This window comes from Tripterygium wilfordii, chromosome 17 (genome assembly GCF_013401445.1).
Source record: "Tripterygium wilfordii isolate XIE 37 chromosome 17, ASM1340144v1, whole genome shotgun sequence".
Taxonomy (NCBI): Eukaryota; Viridiplantae; Streptophyta; class Magnoliopsida; order Celastrales; family Celastraceae; genus Tripterygium; species Tripterygium wilfordii.
This window is the reverse complement of record NC_052248.1, coordinates 731,768-744,774: the sequence shown is the minus strand read 5'-3', so window position 1 is coordinate 744,774 and position 13,007 is coordinate 731,768. Positions and strand designations below refer to the sequence as shown.

The following is a 13,007-nucleotide window of genomic DNA, read 5'->3' as shown; positions in this document are numbered from 1 at the left end:
CAAGTCTATGAGAATATCACCGGGAATCCATCACAGGGGAAGTCAGGTTTTCCTTGTCTGAAAAAAATAAAAGAAAAAAACTCCTCACAAGGAGCATCTGAATGGGATTTTCAACTCCTTAAAATACAGAACCCAGAGAAGGAGCAAGAAGAGGAAGTTATATTCCAAAAGAGTAATCCGCACATCAAAGAAGGTTACACGGGGAAGAAGTTTAGTACAAGAGTAATCAAATAGTATCCAACCATGAATCAAAATCATCCAACACCTTAGACTTGGACAGAGACGAAGAAGAAGAAGGCTGAGATAAAACAGGCTGATTATGATTGGATGTTTCCTCAAGTAAATTGTCAAGTACATCATCAATATTTGGGGTGATGGACGTGGTTTTAGAGGAATCATGACCTTTTGGAGCAGATTCATTTCGCGCAATGAGGAAATTGTTACCAGGTCTCACACTAGAGGAATCGAGTAACCTGGTCTCGCTAAATGAGTCGAGCAGCATATCCAGGTCCGCTTCTGCAGCAGCTGCTTCAAATGTGGGTTGCTGCTTCTTTATATCTGTGGCAGAATTTAAATTCAAATTTGTTGGATGACCCAGATCTCTGCTTTGTCCTGAGTTACCAATTTGAGGATTCAAATCAGCCTTAACTCGATTTGATAAATGTGACCCTTGATCAAACAACATTGATTCTGGATAGGAGCTAGCAGCAGAGCCTGAAAGTGTTGCTTTGGTATTTTGATTCACAGTTTTAAGCTTTTCAGAATGCTCTTTGGAAGTTAGTTCTCCAGAAGTTCTCATGACTGCTTCACTCTCACATGTTGCTTGTTTCTGGTCCAAAGCTGGATTGCTGCTGGCTCTTGATCCGCATATGCGCTGCCATATAAACCACAGAGTCACATACATCGCACTTAATAAAGAGCCTCTACAGAAAGCCTCTCTGATATGAATACTTTTTGAAGCTGTTCATTCAAAAATATGTGATACTACACATACCAGCTCAGGAGGTATTAAATCCGCTTCAATAAAGAGCCTCTCTGAAATGTCTACTTTTTCAAGTTGTTCCGCAAGAGCATCCAAATTCAAGGAGAGAAATGATGTCTGCAGATATGTTGAAAGAAAAAAAGAGGAGGAAGAGAAGTGGGGTTTTAGGAGAAAAAGAAACAAGTAAGAACATAACACCCACATAAACAGAAGCACATAGAAGAAAGATCAAAGGGACTAATATTAAAACTAAGACTTCAACTACATAGCTACAAAATGTGTGCATTGGAAGCATGGTGCAGCTCATCAAGTCAAGGCATTAGTTCTGTTAAGAGTAATATACGTACATATATATCCCATCAGCTTAAGCTCTTGGTGGTCATTCCCTGGATTAAGGATGAATCTGATCCACACTTGAAGGAAAGGGTTGTAGTGAGTGGAGTGACAGATTCATGATTGAAAAGATTATCTTCCCATCAGTTTAAGAAATAATGATAAAAGCTATGGCACAATTTTCTGATAATCTAAGATTTTCCTAAATACACCAAAGAGAATGCGGAACACATCCCCTCACAACACTCCACTATGCTTGTTGTACCCGTATCCTCACACGTTCTGAAAGTCCATGTAACTTACGCTATGGCAGAATGTCACATCATAATCTAAATGAGAGTGGTGACAAAGTCTCAACAAATATAAGTGATCTAAAGAATAAGCTAATTTCTCAAACAAGAAAGTAGATAAATCACAGCACGCTCAAGAAGAAAAAATGGAAAATTAGGTTTTACTTTCATATCAAAGCCCAAACCATCTTCCAAATTAACAGCATATTCTTCCACTTGATAATTAACGACCATTGCCAGCTATATCTGAAAAAGGAGATTACAACTCTGATGCCTATGTTGAAACTTTCTCACACCCGTTCATACTGAGAAGCCAGTGAAGCTCACCACTCATATTCATATAGGATTCAGCGACTAAACTGCCAGATATGTTAAGGAGATGTCTGCCTGAATCTCAGTAGACATCACCTTGTAGTTTCATGCAGCGATTTTCAAAAAATTATTGCTAAAATCTAACACTACAATGACCTCAACAAATTGGATTGTCTATCCCTAGAGCAGGTAACTGGCATTTAAAAAAGTGAGTGGAATCAGTCTCACCAAGCATTGCTCCTTAACATGCGAATATGTTGAAGTTAATAAGTTACTATTATTCTAGAAACTTAACAAGAAGTCAAGAACAAGAAACTCCTAAATGCCCTGATTAACTGGGTGAGATGCCTTAGCCAAAGGAGGCGATAACTGTAGTTTAATTCAATTCAAGTACATTCTTTTTCATTCTCATTAAAATATCAGCATCTTATTTAAGTTGGGTAACAGTAAGCAAAAACATGCACATACAACATACTGATGAACACAGGTGTACATATATGTTTGCGTATAAATGTATATTTGGAACATTTGTGTCAATGTACGTCACCTCATGACTCGCAGCTGCTCCATCATCTACAACAAAGTTGTCATCCCCAGTCCACGACAGAATGCTCTCTCCCATCACAGAAAGCATAGAGCCTAATCCATCCATGAAGTCCCCTGTCATACAACCCACAAAAAAACTTAAAATAAGACATCTAAATCAGGCTTCAAGCAGCATATGATAACTAAATTAATTACTATCGTGAAGTATGCACCGACTATTCAGACGCATAAGAGGGCCAAACTTCATTGGAAAACAATTAGAGGTAACTAATTTCAAACGAGAAACAATATACCTGGCAAAACATCTTCTAAAGAAGGGAAGCCACTCGCACAGGAATCCGACAGACTATGAGACTGAGCCTCTGCAATCAAATGGCTATAGTCTGCCCCTTTACTCTTAGGCAAAGCAACATCAGCTTTCTCATTCGCTCTATCCACAGAAAGTTCCACCGAATCCAAATCAAGCTCTTCCCCATACCTATCCCAATTTGATGGAAGACGAGGCTTGAAAGGTCTCTCCTTGTCGCTTACTTGCTTGCCGGACGGCTTATTCACATTTGCAGCATCTCCAGGAGATGTTGATGGGGCCTTCAACTTTTGAATAGAACGAGGCTTCTTACTATGCTGTAGAGAGTGAGCTCTCTTCGATTTTGCCAATGATTTTGCATCCATTTCGTATTCAATTCAGCCACCGCTTCCTACCACAACATCATAACAGTTTCAACTCACTCAACAGCTATGAAAAACACAGGAATTGAGGCACAAAGCAACAATTAGAACACGAATTGCTCATATCAAAATCGAATTCAACATTTTCGCAAATTAAAACTTTAAAGGATAAATCAAATGAAAATATCAATAATGAGTTAAAGAAAATGTAACTGAATCGAATCAAAGGAAGATAACAGAGGAACTAGGGTTTTCGAAAGGTACCTTGGGTTGGATTCGCAAATTAACAAACACGAGCTCGCTCTCCGTCCTCCACTTCTACACGCCGCTTCGTAGTTATGAATCGAACAATGACTCCGGACTCCGACTCTGACGCCGACGGCATTTCTAGCGCTCTCCGTTTAGGCGTTTACTGCAAAAATGGGCCTTGCTTACACTTGGTCCTAATACTGGCCCACAACGCAGTAGCCCAACAAAAATCTTTCACCATAACGTGGGCCGGTCTGATTCCGTGACTCAGATTGTCCAGCCCTTAGTTTTTTGTTGGGCTAAGAAACCATTCATCCACAGAAGCCATAAGCGAGCCCAGGCCCCAAACCCAAACCAAAATAACCTTGCCTACATAAGACTGATAACACCGCTAATTATTGACAACAGAAATCATATGGATCCCAGCTACTAATGTCCCAGCTATCCTAATTGCTGACATGGACATCTAGTAGACTGATGACATGGCTAATTATTGGGATCCACGATTTACCTTTGTTTAGGGTTATCTTTGTTCTTAAGTTTTGGTTTTTGTTTTATCTCTGGATCTACGAATCTTGAGCATTCTCTTGTGATCACACATTGGGGCTTAACTCAACTTATCATGTAGTCAAGTGGAGAATCATGTGTGCATAAGTCGTCAAACTCATATCAAATATTCAAAGGACAAGCTCGTATGGCGTCATTATCCATCAAATACCATGTAGTACATAAATAATTTTATTGCCTTTATTTATAACGAATCAATGCTGATAATACCATTAATTATTGATAACAGAAGCCATACGGATCCCAACAGACATAATGACTCCGTTATCCCAATTGCTAACATAGACGCCTAGTAGAATAATGACAAGGCTAATTGCCAGGGTCCATGATTTGCCTTTGTTTAGGGTTATCTTCTTTCTTAAGTTTTGATTTTCGTTTTACCTCTGGATCTATGAATCTCTAGTATTCCCTTGTGGCCATGTGTTGAGGATTAACTCAAGTCACCATGTTGTCAAGTGGAGAACTCAATGCGCGCACGGATCATTAGACTCGTATCAAATGTTTAAAGGATAAATTTCTATCGTGTTGTTCTCCATCGATTACCATTGTTATTGTAGTGTAGTACATAAATAATTTTGTTGTCTCTATTTATAACGAATCAATGCTGTTGATTTTGGGGCACTATATATGTCACTACTACGATATGTAATTTCCAAGATGACTTTCAATCAAACTTTTTATGCAAATCATTACATCTTTTTTAGCTATGAATAATTGTTTTGACAAACCGACTGAAAGATAAATGGGCCTGCTAGCTTTTGATATATATATATATATATATATATATATATAGCCTTTTATTGAATAGGTTTTGAACAAGGCCTTGTCTTTTTCTCAATTTCTTCCTAATATGTTTCTCATAATGGATCAATGATTAACAGCTATATTTGGATGATGAAAAAACCAAATTCTTATCATATCAAATTCAACTTCTTTTTCGTAGTGGAACTTCTTCGCTAGTGCTCATGCATAAAATTTGATGGCGACCTTGTTTAACTAATTTAGCTCAATACATATACATATACATACACATACATACATACATCTATATATATATATATATAGTTTTATATTTCAATACTTAATTAATGCTTTCATTTGGGCATTACATGCTCTCTTTTTTTTTTGATAAATACATTACATGCTCTCTCTCTCTCTAAACTTCTAAATTAGATTGTCCCAACCTATCCTCTTAAAACTTTAAAAGGGAAAAAACAGTGAAACCCATCACACACATACACTTTATGAGAGACAGACAGTGGAGGCGTGCTTTAACTTTGCTTTCCATAGCCAAAAAGATAATCTGATATATATATGTGTTAGAAAATTCAATCCAAACACTACAAACTAATATTATTCACTTTAAACTAAATGTTCGTACGGCTTTGATATTCTTATACCATAGTCATTGGTTCTTAGGCCCAAAAAAAAGTGTTGATTATACGAGAGGAATTTTTCATTTACTTATATGTTACTCGGTTGAATTATGCTAATTCGATGTGGATTAAAGTCTTAATTAACAATATGTGTATATATATACATATATTTGTGCATGTCATCCGAACATTATCATTTAAGAAAGAATTGATTGAGCATTAGATGGTGGTCTCCTAATATACTAGTTTTATATATAGTCGCACTCAACAGGGACATGGTGTGCAACTTTTACATGCTAAAACAAATTTAGTTTCTCTACAACTTGGTCTTTCCAAGTTGACAAAATACTTCTGGCCCACGAGAGTGGAAAAAAAAAAGTAGCTAAGAGTTAATGACTTGGTCAATTAGCTATAAGAGTTAATGACTTGGTCAAATTTCAAGACGATAGAAAAAAAAAAAAAAAAAAGGTAGCTCTACTAGGTGACACTTGGGCCCTTTACTCTCATCTGATCAAATATTATTTCACCATTTCCATTATTATGTCCACATTCAATAATTCATCAGCAAAACCATGCAACCATGCGTTTTGTCTTGTTCGATGATGCAATAGTTAGCTAGACTTTTGCACTAAAACAGTATGAGACGAAAAGATATGTAGTCTCCTACGTGTGTTTTCCTTTCCGATTAGTTTCATATTTATTAGGTGAGTGGAAGTGGAAGAGCATGTTTTTTTTTTGGGTTACTTTTACCTTGAATTTTGTTTCAATTGGATCAAATATATACACAATGGCACGGCATATATATTCATGCATTTACATATTTAATTTGTTGGAAACATATTTGGGTTATTCCGGAGAAATAACATGTTGGTTGAGATGGGTTTGGGACACCCATGATGAGTCATCAACCCAACTCATCTCCTAATTAACTCGATTATCATGGGCAGTTGAGAGAGATGTGAGGAGTTTGTAACTCTCTGTTGAGGAGTTATAAATTCTTCTCGATGGGTAGTCTCTTATTGATATTCACACAAAAGGGTAAAGATAATCTCTCAAGTAAGGCGCTTTCTCTTTCTTAATTTTGTGAATACTGCATTCTGCCTATGAGTACCAGATACAATCCATAATTGTGATGTATCTAAGACTAAGATTCCGGATGCAAATGATTATTCGTCTCCTTCTCACGTTCCACTAATAATCAAGACATTGAGGAATATCGAGAAAGACATTTAGAAAATCCATCATTTCTTATGTATCCATGGGATTATTTTCATATTTGATGCATAATATCTTCTAACATGACACTAATAATTATTGGGTGTGTGTTACACTAGAGGACTACACATGTTGGAGTGAAGACTTGGACACCCCATACACATTCCTAGAGATAGAGATGGAGATGATCCATCCTCTCAAAGCCATATGAATGTAGATCAAATAATTGAGATAGCCAGTTCCATACAAGTATATTCATATATATTCCATAAGGTAAATATATGTATTTGTGGCTTGTAAAGTAGATTTGGTCAATATTTGTGATAAACTCCCTCTGGGATTAATGTGCCATCTGTCTCACAATATTCATAGAAAAGTAAAGAAAAAGGAAGAGAAACAAAGATAGACATAAATAACTAATTTTGCAAAAAGGCATATATTCTCAACTTTTGATAAACAAAGCATGTGGGTTTCTGCCTCGGATTCCTATAGATCCAAATCTGCTCTACCTTTTATGAATTATGACATTTCTTTAATTACTATAAAAAAAATTCACAATTTTCCATATCTGACATAAATGCCCTCCTGATGTAATTCTGCATTTGTTTGGAATTATAATCAGTAATTATACAAGACGTAGACAAATCTCACATTATTAAACTTTACTTGAGTACATACGCGGTGGATTTTGAACCCAATTTGTTTCGCTAGATGTGGAACTTTTGTATCGACTCAAATTTAGACTCATATTAGGTGTTCAAAGAACAAATTTGTATAAAATTGTTATCGGTTTAAAAAAAAGTGAGTTATTTGAAGTGATCAAGAAAATTCATGCCTTGATATTAGGGCATACTTGCTTGATTTGCACAAACAATTATGAGATAATTAGACTAGCCTCCCCTACTTAAGTTTCAAGGCAGTACGGAGTAAGAAACAAACATACCCTTGGTGACAACAGTTTGTTTTTCCCTAGCTACCTATACAACAACAGACCCTTGTATTAATATTTCCTTTGGTTTCCCACCCTAGAAAATAAATAAACAATTGTTTTAGACATATATATATATATATATATATATATATATATATATATATATATATAGCATGGAAGGGAGAGGTATAGAGTAGTAAAAAAAATTAAATGTGGGGTAGAAAGGAATCTCAAAATAAGGGCATTGAAAGTTGAAGCCTTTGTGTTGTTGTTGGAGAAGGAGAGAATATTCCATGGCCGCCACAGTTCAACAGCTAAATTCCAAAATTAATAGACTAAACAAGTTTAAAGGAGAAAAAATAAACATGATTAGATTATGATTAAAGGAGAAGCTGGCAGGAATAGTCAGCTCAGAAGGAGACGACTCCCCCATATTTCCAAATATTCACTGCCTTTGTCTCCTCTCTGTCTTTTAACATCTTCCCCTAGCTAATTAGCCCAACTTAATTAACTACTTATTCAAAACTATTAATAAAAAAACTACAAGATTCAAGGGGCTGTTTTTTTTAGTAAATTGATCCAGCCCTGTGGGGAAGTGTAGATATATATACTACTTCATTTTATACATATATGCTTTTCTGAGAAACCTAGATCCTTCCTTCAACTTGGCACTTAAGGGTGTTCGCGCAAGTTTGCAACCATTTAGGTGATAATTTAATGATGAATCTCTCTAGGACTAAATCGTATGTATTCGGAAGATCTTGAGTTGGATTCCCACGCCTGGGCCTTCACCCAACTCACCTTATCGTCAAGTACGAAACTTCTGTGATGACCCGAGTTTAGACTCATATCGGATTTGCAAATGACAAACTTGTATGGTGTCGTTCTCGGTTACCAAAAAAAAGGTGTTTGAGTTTGCGGGATTTAAGTTCGACTGACCACATTAATATTTAAATGTGACTTACTAAATTGGCAAACCCTAGCTGTCCATCGATCATCTTAACCACAAAAACATATATAATGCAATCACACACACCATGAATTAGATCTTTTTCGTTTCTTTAGATGATTCATGGCTTTGACATGAAGCAAGAAATCCCCACATTGAGCACAAAAGAAAAGCAAATATAAAAGCATGTCAGGAAAAGCTAGCATCATGCATGTATAAACCCTAAAGTTGATCATAGCTCGTTAGCTACCATTCAAAGAATGAACAACCCATCAAAGGTAAATTCTACTTCCCAATTCATCTACTAAATCCTTATCAAAATTTTAAAAGGCTAGTGGGTAGCAAATCTTGACTATGAGTTGGGGGGATGCCATGGATGATTATTCCCTTTCATTTGCTTTGTTTCGTCGTTTCCTCTGGATTTTACCTTCATTGACAGTTGGGTCACGTGCACCACAGATTTCTAAAACAACCCTGTAATCCAAGAAGATCAAATTAAACTCTATGCATTATTAAATTATTTAAGGGAATCACAATATAATTATGGTCATTAATTATGTATGAGACATGGATGAAGTATCAATCTTGCCTAAAACTTTCATTTTGACCAGGCAGATTCACTTTTGCTGAAAATGACGATATACATATATATAAAGGCCAGTCATATAATTAAGTCTATAAGTATGTACGTATCTATTATTAGTTGGAGCTAGATATATAATTTAATTCCTAGATATATAGATTTAGTTAACTTCTAAATTCTAATGTTCCAGCCTAAGGGTCTTGAGATTGTAACCACAAGGTCCATAACTATAACTTATCACATCTTGCCCATGACAATAATTGAAAAGAAACAGAATTTAAATCAAAATTAATGTTGATTGTACAAAACATTTGTACATAGGTGTTATTACTGGCTAGCTACATATGGGTTGTGTATCAAATCAATTCGGTGAGCACGCGTTTGACGATTCGGGTTTAGATCCAAATCGAATGTACAAATAAAAACATGTACGGTGTCGTTATCGATTAAAAATTGTTTTTATCTAATTTTGCCATCTTTTGACCAGCATAGTTATTAGTGTCCAAATTCCATCTGTATCATGGTTGGTAAAAAAAGATTAAAATAACAAAAATATCTACATGCATAACAACAGATCTACCAAATATATAGTATATATATAATTATATATGATAACCTAGTCTCCACACACAAATTTTGAACTAATATATGTGGGGTACTTGAAAACATATAATTTAATATATATCGACAAACACAATATGTATTTAATATAAGGTGGATGAAAAAGACTAGTTTATTAGAAAAATAAGAAAACAAAAGGCACAGCAAATTATGGGATAATCATTCCAAATAGAAAAGGTATGTAGACTAACTTTCTCCCCATCGACCTCATCATATGTGTCATGATGCACCTCCTCTTCCTCCTCTATCCCTCTCTCCCTCCTCCCAACTTGTAACTTTTCACCGCCTCTCACAAATTGTACATCAATTCTTTATTTCATTTTTTAATTAGCAAGTTCACTTTCATGTCTGCGAGAGAGAGAGAGAGAGAGAGAGAGAGAGAGATTAAGTCTTTGCACATAGAATATATATGTCACCTTATGTTGTTAGGGTTGAGAGGATTGAGAACCATGATTTCTAAGTTGTATTAATCTCTAGCTCTCATGATAATTTCCTTTATTGGGTTTCTTATAGACTGAGTCAAGTTGAGGAGAGAAAAGATCAGATATCCTTTGAAACGAATTAGTGTCAGATGAATATGGCAGAAGAAGCAGTGAATTCAAATGGAAGTTTTGTCCAAAACCCAGATGGTGGATCCAATAATCCTCCTGTTCCTGTTCTTGTAAAGAAGAAAAGAAACCTCCCCGGAACACCAGGTATGTCTCTTTTTCTCCTTTTATTGTTTCTTTTTTCCGCGCAGTATATTCAAAGTTTGGTTGATTCTGTATGCGCGCAGATCCTGATGCGGAGGTCATAGCCTTGTCGCCAAAGACTCTAATGGCAACCAACAGATTCTTGTGTGAAATATGTGGCAAAGGGTTTCAGCGAGATCAGAATCTGCAACTCCATCGGCGAGGGCACAATCTTCCATGGAAGCTGAAGCAGAGGAGTAGCAAGGAAGTGAAGAAGAGAGTATATGTTTGTCCAGAAAAGACTTGTGCTCACCATAACCCATCTAGGGCTCTTGGGGACTTAACAGGAATTAAAAAGCATTTCTGTAGAAAACATGGAGAGAAGAAGTGGAAGTGTGAGAAGTGCTCAAAGAGGTATGCTGTTCAGTCAGATTGGAAAGCACACTCTAAGACTTGTGGCACTAGAGAGTATAGATGTGACTGTGGTACACTCTTTTCAAGGTAAATTTTAATTCTAGTTTGTATAATTTGTTTCTCTCTCTCTCTCTCTCTCTCTCTATATATATATATATATATATAGATGTGATTAGGCATTCATCATGACTTTATACATACAAAACAAAGAAGAGAACTCAAAAATGAATCATGAAAAGTGATTTTCATTTGCTATATAGTGATCTATTTGTCTCCATTTTGTGAAAAAGACCGGGTAATATATATGTTGTTTTCTATGTGTTTTTTGTTTTCATTTTTCAGAAAACATGATTGATTGCTCATTTTAGAAAACATAAAAGTAACTAAAATTGCTTGAAAACAGAAACGAGAAATAAACCAAACGCAATTTATGTCTAGTGTCAACAGATTAGTAAAGAGATTTGTCCTAACAATACAAGCAGTATTGATCCTAATTACAAGGTAGAGTTTTATTCTTAGTTTGTGACCCAATTTCTTCTGTGATGATGAACAGAAGAGATAGCTTCATCACTCATCGTGCCTTCTGCGACGCCTTAGCTGAAGAAACAGCTAGAGTAAATGCTGGATCAAACATCAACTTAGCTGCAAATTATCATCACTTGATGGGAGCTCCAGTAGTAGCACCTAATATGGCACAACACTTCACTACTTCCATCTTCAAGCCAGTGATCTCAAGCAACAATGACCAATCAACAATTGATCAAGCAAAGCATGGGCTGTCCTTGTGGAATATTATGACCCAAGGAAGCAATGGCAATATCCAAGATATCCATCATCAACTTGGGTCTTTGAGTTCTACTTATGATGATCAAACTCTTGCACCATCTGCTTATCAGATAAATAATTGGTCAATTCTTGGAAACAAGTTGTCTTCATCATCAAATGGTGCTGATCAGGATCATGATAATCATCACCATGATCAACGGCTAACAAGCACTTCACTTCCATTAAGCAATGTCAAGGAGCAGCAGCTTATGATCAGTACTGTTCCTTCTTTATACAGCAATCAAAATCATTCCCATCAAACACCTTCACCAAACATGTCAGCCACAGCTTTGTTGCAAAAAGCTGCCCAAATTGGAGCAACTTCAACTGATCCATCAATATTCCTAGGAACCACTTTTGGGTTAAAATCCCATAACAGCAATCTAGTTCAAGATCATGGGAACAAATACTGTGGATTACTACTTTATGGTTCAAGCCCTATAACCACTAGTACTCTTGGAAGCAATGAGGTGGAGAACCAGCTATACCCAGGTGCCGGTAAACGCCGGCGGATAGAGAGTGATCAAGATTGTCCAGGAGGGCAAACCAGAGACTTCCTAGGTGTTGGTGTGCAAACAATCTGCCCTCCACCATCAATCAATGGATGGATTTGACATCAGACACTTTGGTTAATTTTTCATGTTTTTAACAAAGCTGGAGGTGAAATAAAGTACTGGACCAGTTGAAGAGGGAAAATAGGAGGGAGGGATTTTAATATTTGGACATGGAAAAGTTGTACCGTTGAAGAGTTTGAAGAGGAGAGATATCCATGCATATTCTCTTGAACCCTGAAAGCTGATCTCTTTAAGAAACAGTGGGGAGCTTTAATTTTGACCAAAAAAAAAGAAAGAGAGGGTGGAGTAGTGGGGGCAAAGGATCATATATAGCCTCCTTTTGAGCTCCATTATTGCTTTGTGTGTTCAATTTCTCTTGTGGGTTGTGTATGTCAAACTGAACTCAAAAAATAAGTATCAACTACATATATATATATATTCCTAATTAGCCTATTATTGCAATAAACTAATATAGTTTTTTTTTACCATATGCTTATTTGTATAATAACAAGCAATTACTTAGAGTTTGAACAATATCCTTTTTGCTTAGTTTTGTTCAAATTTTTATGTTAATATCCTTTGTATAAACAATAAGCTTTTAGAGAATGTGTATATATATATATACCGACATGGAAAAGAAAGAACAAAGCAAAGAAAAGAAAAGGAAAGGAAAAAAAGAAAAGTAACTATATTCTTGCTTTTAGATCCCTTTTTCTTACATGATTTAACAAGCATCGTATGGTGGACGATCAAAATTACAGAAATTTCACTCAAAGACATTGTCAATCAGGTACAAATTAATAGTACTACAGCTCCAAAATTTGGCTTTTGATGTGGCCAATAATGTCTATTATTGTTGGTACGATGTCAATGCAAAAGTTAAAATGAAACATATATCGTTGTCATAAAGCATTTTCTGA

General features: G+C 35.9%; 2 protein-coding genes across 3 annotated transcripts; one reads left to right on the top strand and one right to left on the bottom strand.

Moving 5' to 3' along the window:
* Positions 1-140: 140 nt before the first annotated feature.
* On the bottom strand, positions 141-3,535 carry LOC119982040. 2 transcript variants are annotated; one of them, XM_038825202.1, is made up of 5 exons: positions 3,397-3,535; positions 2,757-3,161; positions 2,465-2,577; positions 995-1,099; positions 141-874 (listed from the first exon to the last, which is right to left on the bottom strand). In XM_038825202.1, exons 2-5 carry the CDS (start codon positions 3,133-3,135, stop codon positions 227-229), a joined length of 1,245 nt encoding a protein of 414 aa, XP_038681130.1. In that variant the 5' UTR covers positions 3,136-3,161; positions 3,397-3,535; the 3' UTR covers positions 141-226. The 2 variants fall into 2 exon arrangements, with proteins under 2 accessions (XP_038681130.1, XP_038681131.1); XM_038825203.1 differs by having other exon boundaries at positions 2,757-3,199; positions 3,397-3,506.
* Positions 3,536-9,874: 6,339 nt separating this feature from the next.
* LOC119982308 (zinc finger protein MAGPIE) lies at positions 9,875-12,511 on the top strand. The gene is made up of 3 exons (XM_038825610.1): positions 9,875-10,318; positions 10,399-10,795; positions 11,262-12,511. Exons 1-3 carry the CDS (start codon positions 10,195-10,197, stop codon positions 12,145-12,147), a joined length of 1,407 nt encoding a protein of 468 aa, XP_038681538.1. The 5' UTR covers positions 9,875-10,194; the 3' UTR covers positions 12,148-12,511.
* The last annotated feature ends 496 nt before the right edge of the window (positions 12,512-13,007 follow it).